At 43.6% G+C, this 14,012-nt stretch overlaps 1 protein-coding gene across 1 annotated transcript; it reads left to right on the top strand.

Annotated features, from left to right (window-relative positions):
• Window positions 1–157: 157 nt before the first annotated feature.
• timm29 (translocase of inner mitochondrial membrane 29) lies at window positions 158–12,151 on the top strand (the record flags this gene model as incomplete). The annotated part of the gene is made up of 4 exons (XM_080723571.1): window positions 158–278; window positions 3,346–3,505; window positions 7,430–7,683; window positions 11,892–12,151. Exons 1-4 carry the CDS (start codon window positions 164–166, stop codon window positions 12,149–12,151), a joined length of 789 nt encoding a protein of 262 aa, XP_080579697.1. The 5' UTR covers window positions 158–163.
• Window positions 12,152–14,012: the final 1,861 nt, after the last annotated feature.

Below are 14,012 nucleotides of genomic sequence, written 5' to 3' on the forward strand. Positions count from 1 at the left end.
ATTGGGTTTGTTGTAGGTTTGTTGGGGTTAACAGCAGCAGAGTAGTGGCACATCTTTCCATGTGTCCACCATCTTTGTCGCACGGCGCGTCATGCGCCATCTTGCCTGCACATGAGCGCTGACATTGCTGTAGTTCCTCCTGGCGTGTGTGGTTGGAGTCACCATGAAGAGCTCATGGATGGTGAGGGCGGCGGTGGTGGCGATGAGGAGAAGGTCGCTGTGCACCGCGGCTGTCCCACCGGCGACACGGTGGGAAAGGCTTAAGAACAGCAAAGCAGGTGAGAGACTGACCGCTGCGCTCGCTGCTGTCCGTAGCCGGCGTTTTGTCACTGTGTGTGTGTGTGTGTGTGTGTGTGTGTGTGTGTGTGTGCGTGCGCGCGCGCGCGCGTGCGTGTGCGTGTGGAGCACAGTATATTACCTTTCTCCCCATGCACACTTTAATCCAGGGGTCAGCGAATGAAGTGTCATGTTTTTTGAGCGGTGGTCACAACGCTCCTATACGTGGCCGTGTGTGTGGGTCTCCGTCCTGCGTGTGGAGCACAGTATATTACCTTTCTCCCCATGCACACTTTAATCCAGGGGTCAGGGAATGAAGTGTCATGTTTTTTGAGCGGTGGTCACAACGCTCCTATACGTGGCCGTGTGTGTGGGTCTCCGTCCGTGTCTGTATGTAGCCTAAACTTCGCAGCGTAACTAGTGCCGCACCATTTACGCCACTCACGCAATATATACATCAAAATGTGCGGCTCGGCCGGGAATGGTGTTCTATTACCTTTCGTTCCGATCCGCCTTACCATGCCGACGTAATCGGCAAAAAACGACGCTTAATTGTCCCCATTGACTTATAATGGGACAATGCAAGAAATCACTTTCAAGTATTTTTCTCTCGTAAACCATCGGAGCTACAGTTTCAAACCTCGGAGAGGAGATTCATAATGATTTTAAGAATGAATCGAAAAATAATTACATCACTCGGCCTCATGGTGGCGCTATAACGGCCCACTTTACGTTTTGCCCCGTAACTCTTGAACCGTAGATCGGAAAATTAAAAATCTTTTTTCCCTGGATTCCTTGGGTCAAGACGCATCTCCCCATATAGGCCGCGCCCATTTGCGCCAGGATAGATTTTCCGCCATCTTGAATTTTCTCCAAAACACACTTTTTGCTCCTTTTCCTACATATTTTCTTCAAATGTCACAAAAATCGGTACACATGATCTATGAGGTGGGTAAACCACCGCTCAGTTCACACGGGTGTGATTTTTATTTTCCAGATGATCCATGATGATAAATAATCAACATACACTATAACGATCAGATAGACCACCTATCTTCCTGACTTCCTCCCCAGTAAAAGTTCAGAGTTTTAATTAATGTAGAATTGTCTGCAGGATGTAATTTTTAATTTGCTGTACATTAGGTGACTTCATTTAGGCTAATTGCAAATTTAAAATAAAAATCACACCCGTGTGAAGTGGAGCTGTGTGTGTGTGTGTGTGTGTGTGTGTGTGTGGATCATGTGTACCGATTTTTGTGACATTTGAAGAAAATATGTAGGAAAAGGAGCAAAAAGTGTGTTTTGGAGAAAATTCAAGATGGCGGAAAATCTATCATGGCGCAAATGGGCGTGGCCTATATGGGGAGATGCGTCATGACCCAAGGAATCCAGGGAAAAAATATTTTTAATTTTCCGACCTACGGTTCAAGAGTTACAGGCCAAAACGTAAAGTGGGGTGTTATAGCGCCACCATGAGGCCAAATGACACAATTATTTTTTATTTAATCCTTGAAATCATTATGAACCTCCTCTCCAAGTCTTGAAACTGTAGCCCCTGTGGTTTGCGAGAGACAAATAATTGAATGTGAGTTTTTGCGATTCCCATTCTAAGTCAATGGGGAAAATTAATTCACTAATAAATTAATATCAATTAAACTATAGAACCTTTCTCTTAGAAAAGTAATAGCCCACGATTCCCGAGTAAGCCGGTCGATTTGACATATGGCGCGAGTGTTTGGTGGCAAAACTGTGGGACTAGTGGCGTGCCGAAGTTTAGGAAGTTCAGGCTACATACACACAGACAGACAGACACACAGACAGACAGACAGACACACACACACACACACAGACCCACACAGCCACGTATAGGGAGCCTGTGTTTCACACAGCTCCAAAAATCCTCTCTCTCACACTTCTGCCAGTGATCACCCTCCCCTGTGCCAAAATGGGGAGCTTGTCGCTGTTACTACATCTCATCTTTTCGACACCCGACTCTAACCCTCACCCTAACCTTAACCTCCGTGGAGTGAGTCGCTAACCCTCCGGTCGAAATGATGGGCGTTCGCAAAAGCGAGATTTCCCTGTGCCAATGTTGGCACCTGTGCCCAAGGTTGCCTACCCCTGCTTTGATCTAAATCTGTTTTAAACCAGGAAAGTAGTGCTTAATTAAAGGGGTATTTCACTTTAAAACACTTCTGGAGTTTGTACATTGTAATGTCTGCTCAGGCTTGTTCATACACCCCAGACAGTTTTTTAGCTTGATTCAATATTCGATATTCACTTGATCAGACACACCCCCTCCTCCTATAATATGAACCTACAGTGACTTTGTTAGCCATATTGGACTCATTGAAAATAGAATTTAAAACACACATCGGCAGTGGCTCAGGAGATAGAGCGGCCGCTTGGGGACCGGAAGGTTCCAAGGGTTAGATCCCGGGCTCCCTCGGAGCAAGTGTCCTTGAGCAAGACGAACCCCTAGTTGCACCCAATGAGCAGGTTTGTGCCTAGAATGTCTGTTAGCTTACATATTACATTTCAGAGACCGTACCTATGTTCCCCAGGTTCTATGTTCAGTACAAATAAACAAAACTACTTCCCTACTCACCTGAGCAAAGGCAGTATTGCATTGTTGAAGGTCTTTTCTCTGCAGTGGGGAACCTCTCAGCACCCCACCCACTCTGTAAAATACACTATTTATGTCATGAAATAAAATGCATTCAACTCGACCACCGCAGACACAACCCGGAAATAAGAATACTCAACTGCGGCGCCGGCGGTCAATTGAATTGAATTGAATGATGGGACTAGTTTGGGTTAGAGTTGGATGGCAGCGAACGGAAGCAACTACCTCTTGCTTAGCAGCATGCATCGCATTGGTTCTGCTTACATATAGGAAAGGGTTTGTCTTTCTGAACACTGAATCAAGCAACTTAAAAACTGTCTCATTAAAAATTAAATTAAAAACGTCTCACAAAAGGAACCAGTCCGAGCGCCGCGTCATCGCCCGCTACGGTGTGTTGGTAGGAGTGTGATTTTCACCCGCCTGTACCATGCGTGTGCCGGTAGGTGTGTGGTGTCGCAGCGTCATGTCGGACTACAAGGAGGCGTGCAGAGAGGTGGCGGTGGGCGCCTGGGAGCGGCCGCTCAAAGCCCTGACCTACCTGGGACTGCTGGGCGGAGCCTCGGCCTGCGCTTACACCAATCCCAGCGAGGACTCCCTCCGCAGGTCAGTGTAGTTCAGCAGTGTTCTTTTTCATTTTCTTCTCTTTTCATTTTCACCTTTTTTGTTTTGGTTAGTTCACTTTGACTGCCATAGTTTTAATCAAACTAACGTAGATTACTGCCAAGGCTTTTTCCTATTGTTTTTACCTGTTTTTCGAGGGTACACAGATTCTGTTAGTGTGACATGACAGTGAAGCCAGAGCGTGATGTCAGAGCGGCAAATCCATTCTGGTAGAGTGGTTCCACTGACATCACAGTGACATCAGAGCATGATGTCAGAGCGGCAAACCCATAGACCGTAAAAATGTGTACACGTCTACACGGACGCGGACAAGCTGTGCCGTTTCTCATAGTAAACTGCGACCTTTGGGCTTCTACAGACCTGCCAACCCGTACGCATTTTGCGTACTAAGCACGCATTTTAAGGCTCTGTACGCAGGTACGATATTTCCCCTCATTGCTACGCAACTTCGGGGGATGGGCGCGGCGTGGTATAACAACACATTCTGCAGCAGCAAACGAGGCGAAGATTTTTGCAACCTGCCGTGTAGTTCCTCCCAGGCACCACTTGAATGGTGTGTGAATGGCGCTGGCGCTGGGGAGCACTAGAACAGAAGATATGCTCGTTTTTTTCGGCAGAAGAAGAATTGAACCGGATGCCATGAGTTTGTTTTGGTGCAGCATGCAGCATGTACACTTACGCTACTCATCATAGTTATAATAAGAAGCTACTCATCTCATAGCTATCGCCGCCCGGTTTGTACAATGGCGATATTAATACGATTAATTTATAAAGAAGATAAACGGAGAATGGCCGTGTTGTGCGAGTCGTCGATGTCGCCCCCACAATGCTGCCGTGCAACGAGTAGTAGTCTGACTAACCGGTAATATATTACGATAACACTCAGCTAAGGTGAATTCACATGTCAGCAGCCACGATGGTGAGAATGAAATGGTTGTTATGTTGTTGTCGCTCCTCTCCGCGACGCGGTTAGGGTTTTAATCAAGTGAATCAATAGTATTATACTATTAAACTGCGGTCGCCCCCGCGACAGCTTGTTGTGTATGAAGCCTGTGTTATACTTCGTCATACGACGGTGTTGCACGTGAGCGAAGTCGGGAAATGTCAAAACTTGTGACCAGGTACAATGAACTGTAGCATACATTGACCATGATTAGGCTTTAGAGTAAAGATCCAAAAGAATGAAAATAAAATACTGGGCTCCCTGTTCCACTATCTCTAAATGAGTATGAATGAAGGAATTAGGGGGACTATGTGTATTGTCAAAAACATTAAAGGTGAACAAGTTATTTATCACCTGTGAATATATGAAGACATTAATGGTTTGTTAACAATGAGTAGCCTGTATCCTCTATGAATGAATATACAGACTAGACGGTATTTGATCTATACACAATGCAGGCCTATTTTAATGAATGCAATAGAAACCTACATGAGTTGAATACTTTCAACTTCATGCAAATCATGCACAGAAAGGTGGTTTTATTTAGGCTGCTCAATTAACAATGTTTAACAAAGACACAGGTAAATATTTAAAGGTAAATAGCCTACCTGACAATGTAAAGCTATTTTGCTATTTGAATAACATGATTATGTTGATGTATGTTCATTCATTAAGTCACTGGTGAGACTGTTTTGCTAGTCTATTGTTAACTAACTCTGAGCAAGTGCAGTTAATATATTTTATTAAGGATTTGTCAACAATATTGCCAAAGCAACATTACTGTATTGCCTGGTAATACTAGCCTACTTTTTCTCCAGACCAAATGGCATTTTTATTTAAAAGGTTGATCTTGCCTCCTCCTATTAGTGTAAGTCAAGACATGCAATGTGCTACATTTCTGGTGTGAAATTTTGTTAACATAACTGTAAAGGTCCCACCCAAAAAGGCGCGTGGAACCCCCCAAAATATACACTGTTTTGTGCGGGAAAACCACAAAATTTGCACCGCGGGCGCTGCGCGGGCGCAGTACTCAAAAAAATTTGCCAGGGTTGGCAGGTCTGCTTCTAAATCTGAAGGATTTAGAAGACTTATAAAATCAGGTTAGACCTGCACAAATGTTAAATATTTTTCAACAATAGCAGGTCTACAAGCTCGCAGCGCGGCACTCGGTCAAAGATGGCAATTAGTCGGAGGACTTAGGGATATTTCTAGGGGTGCCACGGTTCACGGTATAAAACCGAACCATACGGTACGCCCTGCACGGTTCAATACGCCTTTATGAACCACGGACTTTCTGTAACAAGAGCCGACAAGGGTAAGCGTCACGTCATGGGCTGCTATAGCGGCCTGGCCGGGAGGCACATTGCATCATTGATAGTTGTGTGCTTTGGAAGTACATGCGTGCCGCGGAACAATGGTGGAATGCGTGAAACACTAAAAAGTTTGGTTACCTTTTTGAAAAGACAAGGGGAGAGCTAAATGCAGCACGGGTGTTACATCATGCTCAGGAGGGAACACTTCGACTATGCAGACGGAGGCACTTGTCCATAGTGCATCACATAAGACCCAAGTGCAATCAATAACTTTGCATGTCTGCGACGAGTTGAAACAACGCCAGCGTCGGCTGTTGCAGCAGCATGACAACCGTTCTCTTCCACCCAAAGTATGTGGTGCTTGAAAATATGAATGATTCCATTGATAATAATCCATTTGGGATACTCAAAAGTCAAAATCCCTGCCATAGAGTTATAATATATCGCTCTGTGCGAATGAATCCGTAGCGTTGCCAGCGTGACTTCTTCTCAGTCTACCAAAAATAGCAGATCTACAAGCTCACAACGCGGTACGAGCAGACGCGGTGTGAGCTTGTTGCTTGGGTATTTTTTTGTTGCGTGACACCGTCGTACGATGCGTTATAAATTACACTTTTAAAGAGACGGTGCACATTTAGTTTCTTCAAATATATTCCAAAAATAAAAGGGTTACTTGCCTTCTAACAATTATCTTTAAATTATATTGTATAATTTAAAGAGGAGTTAAGGCTAAGAGGCACTGTCATAATTCAATTTGCTTAGAAGCAAAATAAAAATAGATTTTTGGAAAGTCAAACTTCTTTTTTTTAATGCAAAACACATACCGTACCGAAACCGTGACCCCAAAACCGAGGTACGAACCGAACCGTGGGCTAAACGAACTGTGGCACCCCTAGATATTTCGTGCTAATCAGTCTAAAAGCGCCACATTTTGCACAGATGTAGCCCAGGGCTGGCTCTAATGATTTAGCTAGGGCGTCCGGGTCGGTGACCTTCGGGGTCGCCACATTGGCCAAATCAAGTTGGGCTCCCATCGACTTTATATATAGGAGGAAAATACCCAGAAAAACGTTTTCTTTTTCTGGGTATTTAAGTAGGATGTGAGGGGTCTAACTGGGGGTTTGTCATGATGCTGAATCCATTGCAAGCATTTGTTTTGCACAAAAAAATATTCCTTGGGCTACAAGTGGCCCCAGAAAACCCCCAGAAAACCGAAAAGTGAGTGAAAAGTGATGACTCATCACTTTTCATCACTAAACCATCGTTTTCTGGGGCCATTTTCAGCCCCCACGGAACTCTGAAAAGTGATGACTCATCATCCGTTTTTAGCCCAAGGAATGTTTTTCATGCAAAATGCTTGCATTGGATTCAGAATCATTAAAAACCCCTAGTTTGACCCCTCACATGCTACTTAAAGCAGATTTTTTGGGGGGGTATTTTTTTTCCTTTATAGTGTATAGTAAGTGAATGAGACAAACTTTCAGCAGCTGCCAAAAATTCCCCTACGGACATAGAAAATAGAATCATGGATTTTCTGATTTGTTATAAGTTTCCAAAAATATATAGTTTTCATAATCCCCCGAAAATTTTAACGAACCTTTCATGTTTGGACATTTTAAACTGGACTATTAACTCTGCTCCTTCCCGCAGCGCGCTCCTCGACTCCTCCAACCAGCTTGGGCTCCTGTCGCCGTGGGTCCGCAGCGGCGTCTCTGACGGCCACGTGCTGAGCCTGACCAAGCTGCACAACGAGGGGCGGCTGCGGCACCTCAGCCTGGGCGTGGCCTCGCTGGCGTGGCGTGCAGACTACGAGGAGGGTGTCAGCCTCTACGAGGCCAGCTGCGCCAACCTGACGGTGCCGTGGCGCGAGCTGCCCCAGCGCATGCTGGACGTGGGCTTCGCAGGTAACTAAGAGCTGTCACGACATTTTACATGACGATTAATTGTCAAATAATTGCGATTAAGTATTTCATTGTTTTTGTCGTTGACGATTACATTTCTGTTTGGCTTTTAGACTTTGAAGTTGCACATGGCAGATATGACACATTATAATATATACACACAGATACAAAGAAATGACATATTTGACAACTTTACACTTTAAAAAAGAACATTGATTGTGGAAATAGCCGATCTACAAGCTCACAAAGCTCCTACAGAGACTTGCGCATCAGTCACAATGCAAAAGTCTCGCCAGGAGATATCTATGTAAGGCTAGTAATCCACATGGCGATTTTTATCATTTCAACAAATATTCCCTCTATTTTGTTTCCAAAATGTTCCTATTTATCATGACAAAGCAAAAAATGTAATAAAATAAAAAAATAAATAGATTCAAGGAAATTTCAGGGACCAATCAGAAGGCTGACAAAGGGTGAATTGTGACAGATCCACAGGTAAAGGCTTCGCTCGTACATTAGATTACATTAGATCAGTTCCATCACATGTTGTGGAACAGTTTCTGGTTCATCACACTGTCAGAGCTGGTATGTGGTAGGGATTAGGGTATTCACGAATAGTGATTTTTAGTATTCAAATTATTCGACCTCAAAGTATTCGAATAGTCGAATATTTGACAGGACTGGCCAAACTGTCAAATATTAAGTAAGCAAGAGGCGAACATTGTGAAAATAGCTGATCTACAACGCGAGGCGTTGTGAGCATGTAGATCAGCTATTTTCACATTAAATGTTATGCCTACAATAGACTGTATGTCAAATCCCGCCCCATTTTGCTCTTGTTACTAGGTGGGATGAAAAAACCAGGGCAGATTCTTTTATAATGGAAGTGGATGGGGAAAAAGATTTTTCATAGCCTCATTATAGCTATTTAAAGTACCAAAAGAAACACATCTACGTGATATTAACTCATACCCTGCCAAGCCCGAGGAACCCGAGAATTTTGGGATGTCCCTCCCTGCCACGCCCGAGGAACCCGAGAATGGCCGCCATTTTGAAAAAAAAAAAAAAAATCATTTTTTTTTTTTTTTTTTTTTTTTTTTTTTGGACCCCAAAAACGTTAGTAGGCATGATAGCGATCGCGAAATTGCTTGTTTAACCCCCATACAACCCCCATACAACTCAGGTAGCAGACCTCCAAGCTCACAACAGTGTAAAACATAGTGGCTGCTATCTCATGAATGCCTGAACGGATTTCCATTCGGATTCTTTTGTTTGAAAGCTGTGAGCAATGTGGACACACGTGGTGCATTATCTAGGCATGGGTGTGCATGATCCGTGCACTATGAATTACATGGAAGTCTATGGAGACAGTTTGGCAGGATTGGAGTACGAAGGTATTGTTAAATGGCAGCAAATGAGTTAATACAAAGGGAAGAAAAAAGTACAGTAGTTACATTGCAAAACAGGAGTTTTCACCCGAAAATATATGTTTTAATTAGTTTAATCCCAATGGGACAGAAAAACCAGGGCAGGTTGTTTTTATATTGGAAATGAATGGGGAAAAAAGATTTTTCATAGCCTCATTATAGCTATTTAAAGTACCAAAAGAAACACATCTATGTGATATTAATAAAAAGGGAAGAAAAAAGTACAGTAGTTACATTGCAAAACAGGAGTTTTCCCCCAAAAATATATGTTTTAATTAGTTTAATCCTCTGGAACAGGCAGAGGACAGAAATAGAGAGAGAAACGCAGTGCATCTTGAGTAGGAAGCAGTGGAATTATAGGCTGGCTGTCAACATAATAGGCTGGCTGTCGTAATTCTGCCCATTTAAAATATATGTACCCAAACTCTTAGTTACATTGATAAGGTTCATGTGAACTAGTCTGTTGAAGCTTATTCATTATAATGATCGAAATCGCTATGACCGCGCAGCGCCGTGCTGCACGCCGGCCGTGCTCCGCATCACTGCACCGCGGTGAAGACTGAAGCGACATTCTCCCACTGCATAACTCCACCCCCGGTAGCGAAAAGTGAATGTTTTTTTCTGGTTGGCCAGTCAGGGAGTCTCAGGGACCAATCAGAAGGCTGACAAACGGTCTATTCCAAGTGCTTGTCAGGGTGGGGGTCCCCAGTTCAAATAAGTTTATTTTAGGGGTCTCGGTCTAAAAAGGTTTGACAACCCCTGGTATAGAGCATTAACAAATTCATCCACCAGGGGCATTGACAACTCTATATATTTTTTAAAGAGAAAACAATTTAAATAAGCGAATATTCGACTTCGGTGAACAACGTTGAATAGTGACTTTGATATTTGAATATTTGAATATTTGGTGAATGCCCTAGTAGGGATGGGACGATATGAAAATGTCATGTCACGATTATTGTGACCCAAAAAATAGCTATTTACGATATTATCGCGATAATCAAACTATCCCCGACATCCATTATCCAGGGTGGGAACATTTGCCAGGAGATCTACAAGCTCTCGGTTGTGGATTCGCTTGTAGATCGGCTATTTTTTGGCAATGAGATTTGGTAGTGTGATTAAATGAAACCTCCACAATACGATTATGCTTTATATCACGATAAACGATAATAGCGATCCCTAGTATGTGGATTAAAGGCTAGTATTCTCTCTCTCTCTATCTCACATCGCTCCCTCCCTCCCAAGTCCATCCCTACACACACACACACACTGAACGAACGTGCAGCCAGTGGCTCATAGACTGTAAAAGCAGTGGCTATGTGAGCTCAGTTGAAAACGGCTAATCTAAAAGGCGTGCACAATCTCACATTATGCTAAAGCTTGTCCAGATTAATGCACATGCTTTACGGTGGGGAGAAAGTGAAAGAAGACAGAACTATTCCCGTAAAAATGCCCACATCTATAGCAAAGGCTGCTGAAGGAGCGCTCGAGCGTTAAAAATGTCCACGAAGTGTCTATTTTCCGTGCGAAGCGTCTATTTTGCGTGCTATCAACAGTGCTTTTTCGATGTTTCCCTCCCTGTTGGTAGCCAGCCACACACATCCACACTATTGCATACATTTAATCCATTTAGAACGGGTACACATTATTGTGTATCATTATTTTATGCTTTAACTATTAAAAAACAGCAGATATACAAGCTCACAGCGCGGCGAGCTTGTAGATCTGCTATTTTTGAAAAATCGTGAAAATTAGAATTTTGACCCGATTCTATGTGTCTTTTGAATCCTTATGAAACCTTTTGAAGGTTTTTTGAAAAACCCATGTTTCTATGTCAGCAATCTGGCCAGCCATCGTAAAAAAAAAAGGTCCTTTTCGCTTAACTGGAGCTCAGTTAGTCTGTTCTTGAGAGACTACTATGTCAGTGGTTCTCAAACCTTTTCAAGTGAAGGACCCACAAAATTATATTTATTTGGCCACGGACCCCCCATCTCAAAATATTTCGTTCCAGGGACCACCCAGAAGCAAAATTTGAGTTACAAACGTTCGCTTTGAAAATACATCTATTCAAAGATTTGCACACATTTTCACGACTTTTTCAAAAATAGCAGATCTACAAGCTCGTAGCGCGGCACTCGGTGCCGCGCTGTGAGCTTGTAGATCTGCTATTTTTCACTGGTTAAAGCTTTCAATAATTCTAGGGGGCAAGTGGCCAAGACCTGAGGGCAAGTAACCTCGCCTACCAGGCCGGAAAGCCTGGTGTTCGTTAACAACAGGCCGTTTGGTTTCCGCCCAACGCGGAAACCACTAGAAGAAGCGGCGTCGCTTTGATTTGGTTCCCTCTGTTTGTTTCCCCAATCCCTATTAAAATGCTTGAGTAGCCTAGTGTAGTCTTTCCAGTCGCTACGAGTTGGACTAAAAGATGCATTTACCAAACACATTTTTCAAAAGCAAAACTACAACATGACGTGTTGTGGTTTCCGCTCCAGACCGGTTACAAGCCCGAAAAGTGAAGTGATCCCAGGCAGAGGGCAAGTAGATCATGGCCTGTACTTGCCCGACGGGCAAGTGCCTCTGAGACCTTAGTGTCAACCCCTATAATGGATCTCTTCTCCACTAACATTTTAGTCTAGTTTTACTTTGACACAATTGTCAATATTTGTAGTCATCATAGGTTAGTATTTATTTAGTTTTTGTTTCGTTTTCGTCAGTGAAAAATGTTGCTCATAGTTTTAGTCTACATACAAAGTTAACACTGATTTATTTTAAATCTATTTGCAGGACGCTGGTGGGTGCTGGACACCAAGATGAAGGACTATGATATAAACGAGGAGGAGTTCAAGAGCCTGCCGACGCACATGCGCACCACACTGCCCCCCACTGTCCAGGAGGTGGAGCGCAACGAGAGCCTGCACAAGGCGTCCTGGCTGCCACTGAAGGTGGAGGAGGAGGAGGAGAAAGGGGCGGAGCTAAAGGAAAGCCGCCAGGAGGCCGCTGTGGTCCCGGAAACGGTAGAGGAAGAGGAGCAAAAACAAAGCTGAGCGCAGTGAGAAGAGATAAACAAAAAACAGACATTAAAAGCGGAGCGGACGAGCTAAAAACTGCCACGGAAAACCGTGGGGTCTTCAACAGGGGGCCCGGGACCCCTAGGGTGGTCCTCAGAGTTACTGCGGAAGGGAGAGTTACTTCTTGAGCGGTGGTCAGAGTGACTTTGTCGGTTCCCGTCTATCTATCTATTTATGTTACTATGTCTGTATCATGACCTGCAATACCGCTGGTGACCTAGTGGCACTGTTGCATCACACTCACACACATGCACCACCGCTCACTTAAAACTTGGTTTGATTATTATTATTTTTTTCTTACATTAAAGGTGTATTCAGTGATAATGAAAGTGGCCGGGAGTCATCTTGTCCCTTACTGGCCTTACAGCGTGGAAATGTTTAGTTGTTTATAAATTGTTTACACCATTATAATGTTCTCGTTTTGATTATTAGACCCAATCACTGAATATCGGTAGGCCTATGTCTCCAGCTTCAGGATATGTATGATAGTGAGACGGTGGCTTTTTATGAGTTCAGTAGTTTACAATTCTAGGCATTTAGCAGATGTTCTTAATTCAGAGCGACTGTGGTTCTCAAAACTTTTATTTTGACCATCATAACTAAACATCATAACATAACTACGGCCATACTCTACCCTGATTGGTCGAGGACTGGCTGGCCACCTCTGAAAACCGAATCTAGCTATGCTCGTAACACGGGCCATGGTGGAAGTCCTTATATGGTCAGCACACATGGGAAATGTACCAATTATATTTTTATTTTGAATGAAATACAAACACTGAATATACCTTTAAAGAGGAGGTGCCATAGTTTTGTTCTTTTTCTGGTTTTCATGTGTCTAGGAGGTTGACAGTACTTCATTAGACCCCTGCTGTGGTTGTTATGAGCAATTTCCCTTCGTATTTTGTATTTCTCCCTGGAGGCTGACACCTTGTGGGTCAAAAGTGTCGATCCAGTAAGTGATTAAATGACATCATATGATCATCCCCTCCCCTTTTACCATTCACCCAACACTGTGGGTGTGGCTAACTTCAGCTGGGTCACCACCCACCATGACAACCTGGCATACTTAATGAACTGGTGGGTGTGACCACATAAAAACCTAATTTTAACTCTTTCTGTACACTCTTTTTGAAAGAATCCTCCTCCTAGTATAATCATAATACCTGATCATGTTTTGGGGGGAAATAAATCATGGCACTGCATCTTTGACCTCTTGAACCCTAGCATGGGGATATTATCATCAATCCAATGTGTGGTGGGGGGGTGCCTGCTTCATATCTCTCTCAGCTAAGGGGTCCTTGGCCTCAAAAAGCAAGTTGAACAGCAACAACCTCACAACGTGTCGGGTTGTTATTTTCGGCGAATGTTTGCCTATCTTGACGCAGCCAGAACAGGGACGCTTGGGTCCATGTGGTTACCGATTGACCAATCAGGTCTCTCTTCTCACTGGGTGATCTCTGCAGATCGGAACCCCCAGGGGGGTTCACAGTAATAATATTTTCGTTAATGTGCAATATTGTTTTCTGTGAATATGTTAACAATTCAATAAGTGTGTACACAGGTTATCTGCTAGCCCAGGGACAGTGGCTGAAATTTCTAAAAGGGCCTTTTGGTGGAAATATTGAAAATAGCAGACCTCAGCTCACAGCTTGGAGGCCTGCTATTTTCGGTAATTGATACCACACTAAAATATAAGCATAAAAAAGGCAATACTGGCGATGTGGCGTACCCACGGATTTCTCCACAGTGAGGGCAATTCTTTCACCATAAGATGATGCATTCAAGTTCAGGAGAGTTTGGACAAGGCAATTCTCTTGAATGCTGCCTTCAGGTA

Source organism: Nannobrachium achirus (genome assembly GCF_963921795.1).
Source record: "Nannobrachium achirus genome assembly, chromosome: 4".
NCBI classification, from domain to species: Eukaryota; Metazoa; Chordata; class Actinopteri; order Myctophiformes; family Myctophidae; genus Nannobrachium; species Nannobrachium achirus.